Source organism: Tachypleus tridentatus, chromosome 9 (assembly GCF_004210375.1).
Source record: "Tachypleus tridentatus isolate NWPU-2018 chromosome 9, ASM421037v1, whole genome shotgun sequence".
Lineage (NCBI taxonomy): Eukaryota > Metazoa > Arthropoda > Merostomata > Xiphosura > Limulidae > Tachypleus > Tachypleus tridentatus.
The window spans coordinates 117,591,166-117,611,152 of NC_134833.1; the positions used below are offsets into that span (position 1 = coordinate 117,591,166).

At 32.2% G+C, this 19,987-nt stretch overlaps 2 protein-coding genes and 2 long non-coding RNA genes across 4 annotated transcripts in view; all 4 read right to left on the minus strand.

Moving 5' to 3' along the window:
• Positions 1-316: 316 nt before the first annotated feature.
• LOC143226170 (uncharacterized) lies at positions 317-1,793 on the minus strand. Its single transcript, XR_013014411.1, has 3 exons — positions 1,652-1,793; positions 914-1,019; positions 317-384 (listed from the first exon to the last, which is right to left on the minus strand). It is a non-coding gene; the product is annotated as an uncharacterized LOC143226170 (long non-coding RNA).
• LOC143227462 (heme peroxidase 2-like) lies at positions 1,794-3,683 on the minus strand (the record flags this gene model as incomplete). The annotated part of the gene is made up of 3 exons (XM_076458907.1): positions 3,436-3,683; positions 2,207-2,767; positions 1,794-1,818 (listed from the first exon to the last, which is right to left on the minus strand). Coding segments are annotated over exons 1-3 (825 nt in total), but the record flags the coding sequence as incomplete, so codon positions are not given.
• A 757-nt stretch (positions 3,684-4,440) lies between these two features.
• On the minus strand, positions 4,441-9,089 carry LOC143227463 (uncharacterized). Its single transcript, XM_076458908.1, has 5 exons — positions 8,829-9,089; positions 8,339-8,727; positions 6,808-7,002; positions 5,939-6,094; positions 4,441-4,547 (listed from the first exon to the last, which is right to left on the minus strand). Coding segments are annotated over exons 1-4 (714 nt in total). The 5' UTR covers positions 8,831-9,089; the 3' UTR covers positions 4,441-4,547; positions 5,939-5,966.
• A 4,809-nt stretch (positions 9,090-13,898) lies between these two features.
• Positions 13,899-19,987, minus strand: part of LOC143226168 (uncharacterized) — a 30,404-nt gene continuing 24,315 nt past the window's right edge. Inside the window, exon 5 of the long non-coding RNA XR_013014409.1 lies at positions 13,899-14,842. This is a non-coding gene — a long non-coding RNA (uncharacterized LOC143226168). The remainder of the gene's footprint in view (positions 14,843-19,987) is intronic.

Sequence of the window (19,987 nt, forward strand, 5' to 3'; positions counted from 1 at the left end):
CCTTTTTTGTTGAAGATAAGGTACCATAGGTTTATTTGAGAAGCTAGCTGCTATAATAAGCTGTACACAAATTATATACAACGTTTTAAATAACGACTGTATATTACTTATCGAATTGGTTTTACAGAATAGTAAGGTCGATCTTTTCAAGATCGATCATTTATATATTAATTGTGTGTCTCTTAACTTATTATAGTAAGAAACAGACCTGCACCTATTATTCCGGGATTTTTAATAACATTGTTCTGTATTATTAGAAACTATTATAACATCAGGTATAAACGTTTAAAACAGTAAAATCAATACTGATAATATAACTTACAAGCATCATGCCATGGTATGAAGTTAAAGGATCTTCGAGACGAGCATTTCAAAGATGGATTGCTAAAATAAACAATCATGGAAAGTATTTAATATAACGTTCCGCAAACCTCAAATTTCGAGCTCCACAAATTAAGACGAGATTTTAAATAACTGTAATATCATTGATTCTGACCAAAAAAAATCCGGTTTCACAACTGATAATTATTTATCAAAATGTTTTCAATACAGTAATTATAAAATGTTTGCTTTCCAAACTAGTTTAGGGACAAACAAAATGAAAACAAGCACTTTAATCCGAATTGTTTTCAAAGTTAGTTGTTTTGCCAAATATACACGAGTTAAAAAAATATAGTAATTTTTATACATTTTTCCTTCTGTTATACTACCTTACATGTTATAAACATCATTAAAAATTTTTAACTGAACGGTTTTGTTTTCACACCTTTACAAAAGCAAATAAAAACTTTCAGATTAATTAATTAAGAAAATAATAAATAATTTATTAGTATTCCATTACGAGAACATCACCAATGTAGCTGTTATTAAGTTTTACAAACTAATAAAAATAGAAGATAGTTTTCTAACTCACTTCTCAGAAACTGGTCGGAAGATCCATTGTTGTAGTTCATACACTTCGTCACTGTTCTCACACAAAATTGTGGACAAAGTTACCTCTCGGATTTCTCTCAACTGGGCTGTGTAAAGATCAATTGAATAATAATATAATGCTAATAATATTTTTCTATTTTATGTTACAAACATTTCTAAAATTGTGATTTATTAAAACATTATTTATTATTTCACACGTACCAAACAACTTCAAAACTACACTGTGCATGCTTGACAAAACATAATTAAAGAAAGATAACAGTTCCGTGTTGTATTGAAGTTTCAAATCACTGGGTTTAGTTGGGTTTGAATTTCGCGCAAAACTACACTAGGGCTATCTGCACTAGCCGTCCCTAATTTAAGTGTAAGACAAGAAGGAAGGCAGCTAGTCATTACCACCCACCGCCAACTCTTGGGCAACACTTTTATCAACGAATAGTGGGATTGAGCGCCACATTATAACGCCTCCACGGCTGAAAGAGCGAGCATGTTTAGTGTGGCAGAGATTCGGACCTGCGACCCTCGGATTACGAGTCGAGTGCCATAACCACCAGGCCATGCTAGGCCTAAATCATTGGGAATATATTACAACGCAACAAGAGCGTTTCGTTTTGTGTTAACCACTTTAAACGTTGTGAAAGGATATTTCACATACAATACCTGTAAGTAAATAAACAACTTTAACTGTATGAGATGTACGAAAAAAGATTGAACATACCAGGTGTGAAAGAACCAGCTTCTCCATACACATCAAAAGTATCTATCTCCAAATCTTAATCTGTTGTACTGTAAGGCAATAATAAAACCACAGGTAGGTCCGACGATACCATCTGAAACTGGTCTCTCCGAAATACTGCCTGAGAAAAGTCAATATCTTCAACGGACCTGAAAGAAGAATTAGAAATGTTTCAAATAAATACTGTTTACAAACAAAATACGTTTCTTGTTCGTACAATATGATTTAGAAATGTGATAATATAAAAGACAAACGCAAAGAAAAATAAACTTATAAAATTATTCACCTTTCAATAATTGTTTATAAATGAGTATTTAAAAGTAAACATTATAGAAATGGAAAAATATATTAATATCTAACGAAAATGTTTCATAATTAAATACTCGTTGAAAATTAAATTTTAGACTTAGGACTTTAAGGGGCTTCTGACGTTAAATTCTGGAGTTCGATTACTTGTTAATAGCTTTGCAAATAGCGGGTAAACAAAAACTTCATATTTATGATTACAATCGATCAACTATAACAATAATTACGTACTCGTAAATTTGTTCAAACTTCTGCAGTACTTGCTTAGGCATTAGATTATTTAGATCTGAAAAAGATGTAACACTAAAATTAAATATAGCTCGAAGGTAATCTACATAAGGTCGAATTCCGTGGTCTCTGCCTCTTTGAATATTGATAGCCATAAGATCTAGTCCGAACTTTTCTCCTCTCCTGCGGTACAGGTGGTTAGTCAAATCTTCAACGATAAAGTTATCAGATTTTTGAGCCAACTGATCAGCAAGCCCTCTCACAAGTTCTGTTTGTCCATTGTAGAGATCAAATGGGTGGAAAAAATTGTTTCGCAACTTGAAATTTGTACGATTTCCAGAAGATTGAATTTCTATGAAAGAACTTTGAGATGTGGAATGGCCGAATCGAAAGCATGCTGAGGTAAATTCATTAATCATACCAGGATTGACGTTACGGTTGTATGCAGTGTAGAAACCATTTCGGAGAGTTCTTAATAAAAAGTTATTATAGTAGCTGGGACCAATGACAAGACTTAGAAATTCATTGTATGTAATCATTTGGATCTCAGCAATCATGATCCTCCTAAAGAAACAACAATAACAATTAAACATAAGCAGAATGAATAAACAATAATTTAAACAACTGAATAATCTTAAAAAATAAAAGTGACACACTGGAATAAATAAAATAATGTAATTTTTATTATAAAGATATTTCGTAACATAATTAAAATGTAAAACAAGACCGTTCATTATATCTTCAACTGTAAATTAATTAATAGTATTGGTTAAACGTTTAATATACGTTTTATTTGTTTTATTCTAATTGTATATTAGTTATTATTCTGATTACTTGTTATATTATCATTTGGAATTAGCATTAATCTGCACCCTTGTGGCATATCGGCACGTCTGTCGACTCACAGTGCCAAAAACCGCGTTTTGATTCTTATGTGAGCAGAACACATTGTGCAGCTTTGTACTTAACCGGAAGCAAACAAAATAATTAATTTTAGAAATGACCAGCCCTTTGGAACTGTTATGATTACAGTAGAAAAATATGTTTTACAGCTATGGTAAAATTTTATGAATAAATATTTTCTTACAATAATATTTCTGTTCTCCTGAATTTGTATACTACAATAAGAAAAATATATTAACTTTTGTCTCTTCATTATTAGTTAATATTTAGCTATGATCTATCATGGTTGTTTGCATTGATGAACAGCTTCTAAACAATATAAGCTGAACCTGGCTTCTTGAAACAGCCTCTCATCATTCCAACATGGGTTCAATCTTCTGAGTTCTCTTGCAATTCTGTTATGTTCTCTGATAAATACAGTTTGTACAGCTGTCAAGGCTGGATGTTCATTCAAGCGACGATCTCCTGGAGAACCAGAAATACATTTTCGGTAATACCGTTTGAACAAAAATAGGCATGGAAAATTTAGTTGGTGCAAGCGATGATTGATTAGGCTATTTAAATACATTATTTTGATTAAGTAATCTTCAATGAAACTGTAGCGGTTACACTCTTTGGTTACTAATCGTGCAACATGAACAGCTCAAACTCTCTCTATTTTGATGTAATATATTACAACTTTAATGTACACATTAGTGAGGAAAACCTTTGGTTGGAAAATACATAGAACTGAATACTCCTGATCGGACTTGCGTTTGAGTAAACATGTTCTAACGGTAACATAACAACTGTTTCTATTTTATAAAACGAAAAAATCCCCAAATACGAAAAATTATATAACGTAAGTTCATGTTTAGGAAGAAAATAGCAAAGGTTTCATGTTAAATTTTGTTGATTGTAACAAAATGTTGAATATGAACAATTATAATTTAATTAACATTTAAAGGTCAGTCACTAAACCTTTGTGAGATGCATAGTAAACATTTGTCAGTTCGACAGGGTTGAACAGTTTTATATAATTCATTATTCTGTTAATATAAAACAAGTTACTTTTCCCATTTTAGTCAGTTAGATTCGTATATGAAGATATGACTGCGGGAGGCAGTTGTCCGAGATGCAATTTTCCTCCAGCTGATATCATCTTACAACCTTTTTAACACATAAAAATTAAGTTTTTTGTAAGTTTTGAACAATATAAAATTATTTATGATCATATAGTTGGTCATACCTGATTTCACATACACATGTGAAATTAATTAATTTCACACATTAATGAATTCATTAATGGTTTTTATTATACATTAAAATCAATTTTTTATTGATTACCTGTTTCAAAAGCAAAATAACCTGTTTCCTGGGTCACTACACAAATCGTTTCTGGCGTTTCGAGATCGTGGTAAAAGGATATTTCTTTTCGAATCTTTTTGAAACCTCATCAAACCTGGCAAATGAAAGGCGGTTAAAATACATTCTTTTATAGCAAATTCCTACAATAAAACTAATATGAACTAAGATTTCAACACAAGATATTTGTAAAACATCAATTAAAATACTATTTTACTCGAATATTTCTGTAAAAAAAACTCTATCAATTGATTTGTTTTAGTTTAATTCTCTCTCATAAGTGCGCCCGACATTACAAGGTGGTCATGGAACTCGATTCCTAATTTGATAATTTCAGGCTTAAATCCTATTCCCATCGGAAATTGTTGAATGGACGTTATAATGAACCGATTAATTCCACTATTCGTTAGTAAAGTAAAAGCCAAAGAGTTGGCGGTAGGTGGTAATGACTAACAGACTTATCTCTAGATTTACAATGCTTAATTAGAGACAGCTAACACAGATAGCCCTCGTGGAGTGTTGCTGAAATTTTTTAACATATTTTCATAACTTTAAATATTTAAAATAAATTTGGGTCATGTAACATTTCCTAAACAACTCATGTGTAAGGCCATCTACACCTCAACAAGTGGGTTTCTCGACATCACTGATTATTAGTATTGGGAAAGGTTTATATTTAATTGATGTCTTTCAAAACACTTTTTTGAAGAATTAGATGTCATGCAAAAGTCAACGTAGCCTTTATAACCACAGGGGAAGTGGGATAAGCTTATAGGAAACTATTCATTTTTTTATTTTATATTTTTAAGAAATCAATGTTCAACGTTTCCCAAAACCGAAATAAGGGGACAACAGTTAAAATGTTTATCTTTATTATATTTGGAAACACACAAAAAAAAATCAAAAGCAGATGCTATCAAGTTACCATAGTCGATCATAAGGAGAAACTAATACTCACTGTTTCAAACTAAATACTAACTAAAACGTTTGGATGAAGGATAAATAACGCCCTCAAAAAAATTGTATAAAAATTGGTCACTATATCACAACAATTAAACAAGGAAAATATTTGCATCTGCGACAATTTTTCACTTAATATTGAACCACTTTGCCTTACATAAAAATACTTATAACGATGAAAAAAAAAATCCTAGCTGATGAAAAAAAGAAATATTCTAGCAATATTCATTAATCACCAAACATTGTATTATGTTGAATATTATTTGAAGGTGTATTATAAAGAATCACTCTGAAATATTTAATACATTTAAAATGTCCATGATGTATTAAATTAGCTTAAATAGTTAAATTTTAAAAATCATTTAAGAAACTGTAAATAAGAGAATCCACGTTTTCAGGCTTATATCAAACACAAATGTCAAAAGACTTATGTTGAACAATTATAATCGCTGAATCACATTTTTTCTCTATAGATATAAATTTTCTTACTCACTAAGATCTTCTCATGTTATTAGCTAATGACCTTACCAAGTTTGCATTTTGGACAGCTAGCAGATCATCGAAAATTCATACATCTTTCATTAAATCGACTAAAGAATTCATCATTTTGAGGAATTTCGATCGGAAGACATCGTGTGTCATTTCTAGTCTCTGAATCGCAGCAGTCCACACCTTCACCTCCATCTTGACGGATAAAATGAAAATGTTAAATGCAATTATTAGTAGAGGTTCCTCATGTGTTTTATTAGTGTTCACAAAATTATTCAAACGACTAACTCTTCCCGGATATTATCAAAGGCTAAAACACATATCAAGGTATGGAAAAACTCAGTTATATAACAATTTTTTGTTATAAACATAATAAGTTAAATGATGCAATTTCTCTTACAATAAAACATTAAAAAGTAAAAGATTAATTTATTTTTGCTTTGGTAATTAATTGACGAGAGAAGGTATCCCCATATTCCTTCTAGTTAATGATATATATCCTAAGGTGATGATTGAGATTAAGTTTGAACGATATCCATAGTTTCTTTGGAGTGTTTGATTATATGCTAACAGTTGATTATTTTCCTTTGATTTAATGTTTACTTGTTTATTGTGTTGTTGGTTTTTTCTGTATAATTATTCTACACTATTTGAATCAGAAAAAATGCAGAATACTTCGATTAAAAACATGGTCTGTTTCTGTTAGAACAGTAAAAATGAAAATTGTGAATTTGATAAGGTATCTATTTAACACTCCTTAAAGTTTCGAGCTGTCCTCAAACATAAAGTGGCATACTCTACCAGCTTTTCTGATTGTAAGAAAAATTTAAAATCATAGTATCTTACGTGATTTTACGTCTATGTAAATATATAAACAGGAAAAAAGAACAAATAAAATAGAGATCTACCTGCAAGTATCACTTCTTCTTCTGGGGCGCTGTTAAAAGGAGCGAGGGCACTGTCGTGGTCCATAAATTGACCCCACAACATCAAAAAGTGTGTGAAAGATGCTTCTTTGTTCCTATTGATGTGAATTGTAGTTGATACCAGTCGTGGATTCGGTAAGTCGTTTCCAGATTTTGCTTTTCTTGGTTCAGAAATACCTGTAGACAAATTCATTTTCTATCTATCAATAAAACATTTACTCTTGTAACAAGTATAAAGGTTTTTACTCAAAAATAATAATTCTAAACAATTACTTCTTTTCTTTCTTGTTACTTTGAATATGACCTAGGAAAGTCAAAACGTGGTTCTCTGCTTATCAATAAAGGTGTTAATATCCATACCAGCCGTTCAGTCATACATAATTACATACATAATTACACATCTAGATTACCATAATAAAGTATATTTACTGGCAAATATATTTTTAAAACACACATGTGTATCATTATTCAAGACATTAAGGTGGAATTTAATGTAATTTTTCTAAATACTCCTTTTATGTTTTTTTGTTTTTTGCTTGTTTTCTAGAATACGTAAAATGTGGAAGATAAAATCTTACTTTTCAGCCAGAAACCTTTGTTGTTTCTTCAAATATTCTAGCTTTTCAACCATCTTTGACACCCTGCTATCTCCTAGCATTCGGTAGTGGTAGGTTGTCATAGCTGAGCATTGTGAAAGAAGACTTTCTACCTACTTCTGTAAAGAGATTTACTTCATTAAAACCGAATTCAAAGATCATTTAACATGATTTTCTTCAATAACATTTTTTCAATATTAAGAAATTAGTTACGCAAGATATTAAAGTTTTTTTTGTTTGTTTGGGAATTTCACACAAAGCTACTCGAGGGCAATCTGTGCTAGCCGTCCATAATTTAGCAGTGTAAGACTAGAGGGAAGGCAGCTAGTCATCACCACCCACCGCCAACTCTTGGGCTACTCTTTTACCAAGGAATAGTGGGATTGACCGTCACATTATACACCCCACGGCTTGGAGGGCGAGCATATTTAGCGCGACGCGGGCGCGAACCCGCGACCCTCAGATTACGAAGCGCACGCCTTAACGCGCTAGGCCATGCCAGACCAGATATTAGTAAATATGTAATATTACATTGAATAATAAAATATGAAAAAGTAAAATATTCATATTACCCGTGAAAATACGGAATGCAGAAATTTTAAATATCCATTAATATATTCTTAAATATGTATATCTATCCTTAAATCTCCATTAATAATTGTTATATACTAGTAGACTACACATGAAAATATCTGCATTTATTGATTGATTAAAAAATTCCATAGCATAGTTAATGATCATGTTTCCCAAAGAGATTTAATTGGGGTTGTTTTGCTCCTATTTGCTCGATTAAAGTGGTTTATATTAGAAAATTATGATTACTAGATAATTAAAATTAATTAATATTGATGGTGAAGCTTGTAAAAAGTAAATAAACTTCTAAGCTAATGTGATTGTTAGTTATACAGATCACTTACTTTCTATTATTGGTTTTCTGATATGTGATTTCATTTCTTTGAGGTCTTTAAGAGCTTTATCAATAGCTTCATCAAGTAACTTGGAATCTGTCAAAACTTTGCTTATAATAAAATTGCCTAAGTCTGTGTCGTTCAGGATATCAGGAGAAGGAGTGAAGGTGTAGTTTGTTTCAACATCGTTCTTCGTTTCTGTCGATAAAAGTAAGGCCTGATCACCAAATTCTTTGTCAACTGATACCTTGTCTTCCTTGAAACCTTCCGATATTTTATGCATGATGTCATTTCCTCGAATGTACTTGTCGAGCATATCTGAGGAAACAGTCAAGAACTCATCCATCTGAACATTATGAATGTTCAAAAATAATAACCACAACACCGTCAACAACATCCTACAGGAAGAGAAAAAAAATATGAAGGAAAACGATTATATGATTAGGTAAATATATTTCTCATGTACAAAGTGGAAATGCGTTCCAGTAAAATAACTTACATGGCCGTTTTACACGTCGCTTGAGAAGACTGCTGGAGTGGAGGTGAAGTTAAGAGTATTTATAATTATCAACTATCTACCCTTTGACATTATCGGTTTTTGTAGATCTCTGTAAAACATTTTATGTAAAAACTGTTATTCAAAAACATATGCCAAATCTAACAGATGGTATAGTAAACCAGTGTTTCAAATAGTTGAATTTTGTAAAAACAATTTATAACCATGGGATTATAGCAGATGGTTTATTTGTGTTTGTATGTACCTGACCAAACCTTTAAATAAGTAAAAAAAGCACTCAAATGAATATTCGATACAAACAGATGTTTTTTCAAAATCAACTGGCATTTTGCAACACATAACTAAACCACAACTGGTTCGCTTTTGTTGTTAGTTTCTAAAAAATCCCATAAACCATTTCTAATTTGTATGCGCTTTCAAATTAACAATTGCCTATAAATTTAACCTTTTGTGTATGAATTAAAAGATCACCTGCATAAACATATTTCAAACGTGAGACCTAACTTAGAAAAGTGTTTTTTGAACTTTCATTAAGTCACATTTAAAGTGTAGGTAAAATATGGATGGTTGTATGTATTAAAAAACTGAATATTGTGAATGCAGCGCCAGCTGTAGCGATTTGCAAAACTTACAATGTTGGGTAATTTCTAAACATCATCTTGTTTCAGGTATCCTCTTGCATAACCATTTGTCCAGCGTCCAAATAAAATATATTAAATCCCCTGTTACTCAAGCTCCAAGAAATTCAGGCTTGTGAAACTTTTAAATTATAAGATTGGTCTTAGGGTATTATTTCAGTTAATTTGTCTAACGCAAGAAGAATAGATATAATCTACACTAATCCAATATCTAATTTCGTAATTTTACTAGCTTCATTTTATGTGTATTCTAGCTATTCTTTCCTTGGAGTTATTCATAAGGCATTCAATGCCTACTCAAGTATACTGAAAAAAAAAACACTTTTAAATAATAATTTGTTTGTGTAAACGTGTAGCGAAAATCTAACATTGTGTATAAATTGATATTTCATTAAATCGAACCATGTGGGAGAGATATGATATTTCATTATTACATAATAACCTAATTAGTTGCTAGATATGTTACTGCACACATGTTTAAAATTCGTTCTATTGTGTGAAATGTTCGTCATTTTATCTATTATTTTCTTCTTGGGTACAGATATTTTCATGAGCAACCAACTTTATAATTCAGGTGCAATTATCAGTATTTAATAATTAAAACCCTGAATAAGGAAGCTAGTCACCAGAGCAAGCCAAAACAAAGGCTTTCTGCATTAGGGTAAACGTTCTGCATAGGCGATCTTAGTCTAACGTGGTTCACTTGTTAGATATAGCATGATATATAAAACTTTACATTCAGTATAACTTGGCACATTTCTAGAATAGAACATCTTCATTTAACATAGTACACTTATTGAATAGGCTAAAAATGCTGTTAAAAATATGACTATTTACGGTACTAAGAAGCAGAAAGAAGTAATTAATAACAGTCTTAAATAATCTGAAAAACGATAACACATGTTAAGCACAGGCAGTGGCTAGCTGTGTAGTGCTGAACAGTTAGTTTTCACTGCTAAAGTTCCGGTAATTACCTGAACCTTAGATTTACTAGTCAAGACTAAGATTTTAATTTCCGCAAAGCTTCAAGACGGTTACAAAGATGTATAGGTAATGTGGAGCGTCCATTGTAATTACTACTTACATAGACTTTCCACCAATGTATAATTTTGCTTTTTTTTCATTATGAGATAAGATCTGTTTCTTTCTAGATAATGTTATTTACTTCGTCCAGAAGAATGTTTAGCAGTGTCTTGGTGAGACTTTAAAATACGTATAATTGTAACGTGTGATTCAACCTGATGTATTTCGTGGCTCATTGTAGTGCTGAATTTGACATGGATTCAGCCGATAAAACAGTAACGATGAATTATTGAAGGCTACCAATTAAATGAAGCGTGATTTTTTGTCTCTTAAGTATATGAGCGTTAGAATAGGTACAGTTGTGAAGATACTTATAGTTCTGGTGCAGTGCAGTATACACTAATCTTATACATGTATTGGAAGACTACTACATTAAGTTTCCGCTGTTGATTTAAGTCTTGCATTTGTTTATTTGTGTGCAATAACATAAAATATTTACTCCTCCCCTTCCAAGTGGCTCAGCGGAAGGTCTAAAAGCAAGAGATTATAACGCTGAAAATCGAATTTCGGTACCTGCACTAGGCAGAGGTCAGCGTTACGCTTAAAAAGTCAATAAAGCCTATTTCTTTTTACATATACTTTAGGTACAGCACAAATTGATAACAGATCTGTGGATGTCGAACAAAGTATTAAAACGCTAAATATTTACATAAAGAGAAAAGCAGAGACGCGTGTGCAACAAAACATTACTTAAGTCATTTTCTGGAATAATTTATATTCGTATGAATAAGGGATTGTCTCTAATCTATAGCATTTTGAAGGTAGCCATAACGGGTCTTTCTTTCACATTTAGATGATAACGCAAGGAAAGAAACGACGTTCTAAGACTCCAGAACTAGACTCGACGTTACTTCAGGAAGAAACTACTTTATTTCAATCAGACGTTTCGACTTTGCAGCTTCTTAAGGGCTAGTACATCGAACGGTCAATTTCAGAACATTTCCATTCGTTAAAGCTTGCAGACTTGCCTTCAGTTCTTTTACACTGCTATAATGTACTAATAATTCAGTTATAGCTTGTGTGACGATTATCCCATTATACATATACCATTGAAATAAGTCAGTTTGTAATATTGTTGCTTAAAGATGTAATATAATTACTGGTATTGTGACATATAACGCATGTATGCTGGGGAGGAGATTTGTAAAGCAATAATAGTTAACTGTAACAATGAAACTTTTTAAATTAATTATTATATTAAATTTAAACATAAGTTAACGGTTCAAACAGTTTGCTAGGATAAACTTTGCTCCTACTAAGCCCAAAGAAAATTAATTTCAAATACACCTGTTAAAGCATAAAAGGTATAAGGTAAAACAAATTATGTATTTGAAATACAGGAATAAGAGTCACCTGGAGTAATTTAGGAATTCCTGAAGTACTCAAACAGAATAATCAAATTGGGCAAATAGTTTCCAATATATCTATGTATATATCTTCATAAACTTGCAAGTTATTTGGTCACATTTCTTGATAAATTGTATTAAACAACAAAAGTCATTTTAAATATTTTTCTTAAAACTTCATAATAGTTTAATGTGCTATAGTTACCATTCAGTGCCTTCACAATAATATTCTTTTGTAAAGATTGTACATTTGAGCACAAATCTTGTATACCAAGTATATTCCTGCCATCAAGCTATCCTATTTACAATTTTACAAAACTATAATGATGACAGTAAAGTAGCTGAGAAGTCAAGACTGACTCTTTCTCTGGTCCAATCATTTCTCTGTTTTAATGCAAAACAATTGCTAAAAGACTATTCTAGGTACATTTTTCAAATGTTATCTTATCTAAAGTATATTGCTCATACTTTTGCCATCTTCAGTGAATGGAAACAAGTGTTACAATTTCTTTATTACCTCAACAGCAAACAACTGCTGAACTTCAACATCATCATCCATGTGTGTTTTGATATACAACATTTGCAAGTTTTGCTGTGCAGACTATCTTAAACAAAGAATGAAAGAAATTTTGAATGTGTTGTATAGTTTTACAAATAATTATTTTTACGAATTCAGTTAAGATATAAATTTCTTACATTACCATAAGTACTTCATCCCCAAAGAATTAAAATGGATCCAAAATCAGCTTTTACCAATATTATTATGTTATGCATGTAAGAAGCTTTACATATGAAAAACAAACCATGAAAGCTTATCTGTCTACTTTCACCTCATACTGAATTAGAAATACCTAAAACTTCAAATGTGGATTACAGCTTCTTTTTTGTTCTTTTTTTTTTGGATCAAAGAGCAAGAATTCTGCCACAAAAAATATCAAATGTTTGTCAGCTAACAATAGTAACCAAAAAGTTACATGGAGCCAACCATTAGATGACGTTTAAAATTTAAATGATTGAACACCCAATTGTGATGGGTAAAGGTAGGAACCCAGCTATAAAGTTTAAAACATGACACAAATTAGTGATATTTAGTTCAGAATTCAAAATTATTTTGATACCTTGACAAGATCCAATGAAGAATGCTGTTGCTATATGAAAGGAAAACAAGAACAACATTACACTGACAAAAAAATAAAGGTCTATTGATAAATAAACCAAGGTAAAAGTAACACCTTTCAAAGGCAACCAACCCTTTTAGAAAAAATAAAATTATTTGAACTGAAGATGATTCCAATGTTGCCAAAATTTATTCTTGTGTCCCCTACTTATACTATTCTCACTGTTAAATATAAAAATGATGATGCATCAACATCATCAATTCTTTTTAGAATCTTAAACACCTCAATCAGACACCTTCTAACTCTTCTTGTTTTCAAAATGAAACAAGTTGACAGTTTTAAGCCTTTCCTCATATGAAAACCCCTCCATTTCAGGCACTATTCCAGCATCCCATCTCTAAACCCTTTCCAACAATTCAATGTCTTTCCTTAGGAGCCCAGTACAATGTTTCAAATGTGGCATAACTAGTGGCCTGTACAATGAAATTATAGCTTCTTTCGATTTTTATTTAATATTTTTAAAGTAACAACCTAAAATCCTATTGCAACAGTACATTCCTCGGATGGTTTTAGAGACTGATCAACTATTACATCAAAATCTATTCTTTCATATCAATGTTAAGGTTATTCCTATCCAATTTATAATTCAACTGATGATAACCCACATGCAGTACAATTACTAAAGTGTTGAAATGTCAAGTATTGGTATAAGTACACTGAAGACAAGATTATTATAATTCAAATACAGTTATTTTAGAATGGAATCATTAAGTGTTAGTATAAGTAAAAGAGGAATAAGTCTTTACTATTCAAGAGCATAAATAGAAGATAGTTTTCTTTGCTTGTTCTGTATATGATGTTCTTTGAGTGTCAAAGGCTTGGGAACCTCCTTCAGGTGAGCATAAAATGATTAATTCTATTTGTTCAAATTATAGATACATATTCAATTTCATAAAATTTACTTTACATGAAATATCCATACTTCAAGACATACTCATCATTTATTTTACATAAATGATTACATCAACGTTTATTTTATAGAAACCTCTTTAAATTTAAAACTAATGAAGTGCAAAAAAAATATTTGAAAAATAAATAAACAAATATTCTTTAAGGACCAACATTATGGCTCATAATAACCCCATTTTTTACACTATTCAACATCAAAGGAATATAAAGGTATGATTATCTTACAATATTTTTACAAAAAATGTATAACAAAAAGAAAATAATGTGTGTATGCATACAAACCAAAGTAATAAAAGCACTTAAACCATTATCATTCACATGTTAAACTTTCCAACTCCCTTTTTCACAACTGGAATTACAACAACATGCAATTTTCTATCACCTAGTGTATTACACACCTTCCATCTTGTCACTTCTTAAACAACCGATATAATAGTGTTCCTACAACTTTTCTGTATATTGAAGCCTAGCAGGTTTAATAAACTCTGGTATTGAGCAAAATGTCCATCATCATCTTGATAAAAAAAAGTAGCTTCTTACTACCTTCACAGGTTTGTTAATCAGTTTTATACATCATAAAATGTGTAAAGTATACACAAGTCTTATTTCAAAATGTATTGTTAAGCACATAATTTTCTTTGTACATTATAATAATTAATATGATCTCCACTAATAATTACTTATATCTTCTGTTGTTGGAGGACCCTTTTCATAAAAGATTTTTATGTTAAACAACAAATGGCATTGCCTGTCTTCATGCTCTGACCACAAGGGCTGATACAGATCAAAACTGGAGAAGTTTGGTATTTTCATTTCATTACTTTCTTCTGTCAATAATCTTCCTAAAAAGTAAACATAAACAAATAAACTAAATAAGCAAGAAAACAAAGTCTATTTTAAAGAAAGGTAAGCTGTAGCAGGAAACCGCAGGGTTTTTATAATCTTATTGGCTAGAAATATATGTTTTTATAGATTTTCTGCATAATCAATTTGACAAAAAAACTGATATTCCCAACTGAACCATTCATAAAGTCACAATATTATTGAAATCACAATAGTTTTCTTATATTTTCCAAAAAGTATCAGGTTGTGTTCAGTATAACAGTGAAGATTTTTACCTTTTTCCATGAACTTCTGTTTTTTATCATATTTTTATAGTAACAATAATACCTAATAAAACAGGGGCATTTTAAAAATATATGTTTTTCATAGATTCATTGAAAAACCCTTATGATAATGCATCATACAACATGTTCTATTTCATTTAAAATATTAAATACAATAAATGTTATGTAGTTATTCTTATAAAATTTTCATGCCACTCTTTAATTTTAAAGTAATTAAATCTTATATAAAATTATCTTAAGAACTGCTGTTTTATTAAGTTTCTGATGGCCTTCAAATTTGTTCCTTTATCATATAGGAGAATTAATCTGATGTTTCACTGATATCCTTCTGCGATGGTGAGCTCTTTTATCCAAGTTTTAATGTCAGGTCTGGACTTAAGCTTCTTTGATTTAACTCTTAAACACCCTGATATTATATTACCTTGACAGGAATCTAGTTGAATATATACATGTTTTGCAATTTTTATTCAAATCCATTTTGTATGTGAATGATTATTTTTAAATGCTAGGCTTTATCTAGTATATTCTAATTCTTCCAGCTTACAAAGCTGTTTACAGTACTGAACACATTCATCAACAGCTAGTTTTAAGTCTTTTAGACCTCTGAGCATTTTGGCCTATTTTAAAATCTGTCTAATGTAAATTATTTTTTCACTTTGCTTGTTACAAGAACAATTAAGAATCTTGTTAGACAATGTGTATCTGTTTCTTAAGTTTCACAAAGAAGGTTCCTGAAAGCTTTAGTTTGTCATGAGTGAACATTAATTGTAGGTGTTCATAAAACTTGTATATTTGGTTCTTCAGGTTTGAAATGTAATTGAAACATATCATTGTTTTTATTCCTTCATTATGTTTTCAGTCTATGAATGGTCGTTGAAAGCTTTCTTAATAAATCTGTAAGAATAATTCTTTCTTAACTACAAACAAGAATCTCTTTACTACTTATGTTTTCAGTGTCACACACATGCTTAGTTCTATGTTATAAGCATGGCAAAATACTCTTTTCTTTTGCAAAAACAAAATAAAAACACAGAATCTCAGTTCCACAGACCAGCATATTAACTACCATACTATGCTCAGCATTATCATATAAGTATGGTTGAAATTATTTACACACATCACTTCCAGAAACTCAAAGGTAAGACTTTTGCTTGCACACACACAAGAACTGAAGTTCCAGGTGAAATGGAAACTCGTCCACTTTTCCAAATTGATGTCCATATGAAGTTAACATTTTTCTTACCTGAAGATACATTCCTGATACATACTTAACTCCACATACAGAATGCTATCGACCTCGCATCTTTGCATATGAGATTTGTATACCACTAGACTTGAGATAACATTCACCTAAATTTATGTGTTTGATAGAACTACATATAAGGAAAATACTAACTTTTGAGACAACTCAGTTATGCACACGAAAATGCTAAATTCCCATGTTGAAATAGTTGAGAGACAAGCACAAGAAATTACCTAGAGGACCTTCCTTCTAAAGTTGCCCAAAAATAAATCCATGAAATGTATCATGTGATGGCAAGGACTCCATAGGAGCACACAAGTGGAAGACAACATCTCATCTTGTCCAAGATATACTCTTCAACATAAGGGGAGGAAAGGCAAATGAACACAATGTATTACCAGGACAAACAGAATGATATCATGACTATCCAAGCACCTGCACATAAGCAGTTAACAGGCCAATATATATAGTGTCATTAAAAAGCAGAAAGACTGCATCATGTGTGCATGCCTCAACTGTATTGAACAGGCTATAGCTGCAACAGGAGGGCAGATTAGTTCTGGGGTGTACTTTGTGAGGGACCTTTACCACACTGAAAGTGTCACCACCATTCCAATTCTCACTATATGTGCTCAACCCAACTGGTGAGGATTCTCAATTGTCCACCACCTCATTAAGTGGACACTGGTAAGTGGTAACTCTCCTGTTGTCTACTAAAAGAAAAAAGGGGAGGGGAAAATCCACAGCATGGAAACCCCATTGGACCACCAGCAAGATAAAGTCTTTTACTGGAGACAATGCAGTGGGTGACCATAAAATATTATTTTTAAAAAACTAGCAAGCATGAGCCAGAAAAGTTCAACACTTCTCTGATGGCTTGTTAACATTTTCCTACAAGGAAAAGGAATTCCAGTAGGTTCTTATCTCCTCTTACTCAACTTCAATATGCTCTCTGAGCATTACTATTTATTTTGTTAATAGCACAGCAGTCTGTTATACCTCTTTACTTTTGTATCATTTCAGAACATGTGAATATCATGTAACTAACCTCACAAATTATACTATGCTGCTTATAATAGTGCAGGTTGTTCACTCTACTGTTCTAGTACAATCCTCACTTTCGAGAAACAATAGTTACAAACTAAAATACTAACAGGGAGGAAGAAGGGTGGCAGAACACCAAAGGTGGATGGTTTGAGCCTTTACACTATTTTGATTTAATGTGAATTTTGGGAAATAAGCATATTTAGGAAGTCAGAATTCTAATAAATGTTATGAAAAAATGAAAGTTACAATTTTTCAAAATGAAAATGATATTCACAGCAGGAACTTATCTCCTCTCACAAGATTAGCTTTTCTCATTTTGTTTTTCAATGCATACAACAAGTCTTCAACCCTCCCTCTATTAGAATCCAAAGTTCCAACATGTCTGTCATGTAAATCACTATGTATAACTTCTCCACCAATATGAGAGTACTACTATCATGCAATGCACGTAACTCCCCATATGGGCTACTGTCAAACTATTCTTGCAAAGTTTAGCAGAAGACAAAAACACTGGAAGATAGTTGAAATAAAAGGTGGAAAGAGTGAGCAAGGAAGTATCTATCAGAAACATATTTTCATTTAGGAAAATTTTAACTTCAAACACAATACTCTCCCTCTTCTCACAATATTAGCTTGAATCCCACAATGAATTTGAGGAGGGACCAGTATAAGGGAATCACAGACATATCCCCCCATAATCATCAAAAACTGAAAGGAAAATATCAGTACATCTGAGGAGAGGCACCCAAGTGGTTGGGCTAACTTGGAAAGGATCATGAGAACAGAAAGGTTGCAAAGGGTGAAACAGATGGGAATGAAGACCCTGAAAGCAACCAAGCAAGCAACATAATGGAGGGTACTGGCAAGACAGAGGAGTCCACGCAGTTCAGGAGGAGGGCAGAAATGAAAAGCTAAGGACAGGCAGATAGGATAAAGGAGACCTGAACATCACGAACCACAGAGGCTGTAGGAAGGAAAGTATGATCTGGAAAAGGAATAAGAAATGGTAAGGACATGATAAACTTGTGGAGAAAATTATCTAACCTACAATAATTACAAGATGTTAGGAGAAAATATGCCATCAAATAGAGGTGAAACAAGGAACATACAAACAGAGAACAGAGGTGCAAATGAATATAATGTGAGGGCAGGAAGACCCATGATAATATCTCAGACTGGGAGCAATGGATGCCTTGGTGGTCAATGGAGAAGAAAGAAAATGGATGAACATGGAAAGAACAGAGGAAGTGAAGACCATGCAGAGACAGTTAAAAGTGAAGGTATGAGATAATGGTAGCCAACACTCAACATCAAGAAGATTGGAGAAGCCCTCTGAAACAGACATATGAGACACTCATGAGGCAACTGTTGGATGAAAAGCCCAGTACCCTCAAGTCAGTGCTCAGGAGAAAATATGCTCCATTTATATATATGGATGGCTAAAGAAGGGCAACATAGAACAGGTTAAATGTGAAGTTACTCTGCAAAAGTAACTGGAAAATCTAGTCACAGACTTCACAAAAAATGGAGCACCACTGACTGGATTTATGTAGCAGGTTGGGACTGAAGAAAAGAGGATTGGAAGGGACCACCTGTAGCTGGAGAAAATGAGGCAACCAATTTCAACAGGCTAGGAAGAAGCCTTGCCAAAAGGTTTGAAAGATATCAGAAATGAACACTCCCCAAAGGCTATAGAATGTCACTAGTAAGAAGGAAGGGAGCAGACAGGACAGTCAGAAAAGCCAGTGCCATAGAATAAAGTCTGAGAGGAAAAGGTAGAGCATAAGTGGTATAGATGTTGAAGAAAACACCCAGATGTACAAAATATTCGTGAGGATGAAGGAAAGACCTCTTCAAAGTGTTCAACCATTGCACCTGAATATTTTAGAGAAGAAGCTGACAAAAAATACCATCTGACACCTGTTTGGAAATGGCAATAGCAAACCAGTGGCCATTACGTGTGGAAGCTCAGTCCCAAGTGTATAAATACCATTCCACAATTGGCACACTAACTGCAGTAAATCCCATGTGGAGCATGTACAATATCATTGGAATAACAGGACAATGGTTGCTGGTTGCTACAGATATACATTAGAGTGCCCAGGAATCCTGAGAAGGAAGAAAGAAAAACCATGTATTACCAAAAAACATGGCAAACAGTGGTACTGAGGGTAATTGTAACAGACTGGGGTGGAAAACGTAAATTCAAGAAAACGAGATTCAAAATGACACTGGGTCTTGCACAAGGAAAGGCAGAAACATGTTGAACAGAAGCCACCCAAAACAACACTACGTTACAGTAATCATGTCAAACTCAGCTGTCATTAAAACAACGTCATAGGAATGAACTATGTATACTGAATCGGGTGACGAGATCATAAAAATACAGCATTGTGACCCATAAATGACCTAAAGAAAAGTAAACTACATGTGAAGGGCCATGCCAGAAATTTAACACAAAAAAGTCACCCAGTATTTTGCAATACATAACTAATCCACAACTAGTCCGTTTTCATTGTTAGTTCATCAAAAAACCCATGAACTATTTATAAATTAGTTAGCATCACAGT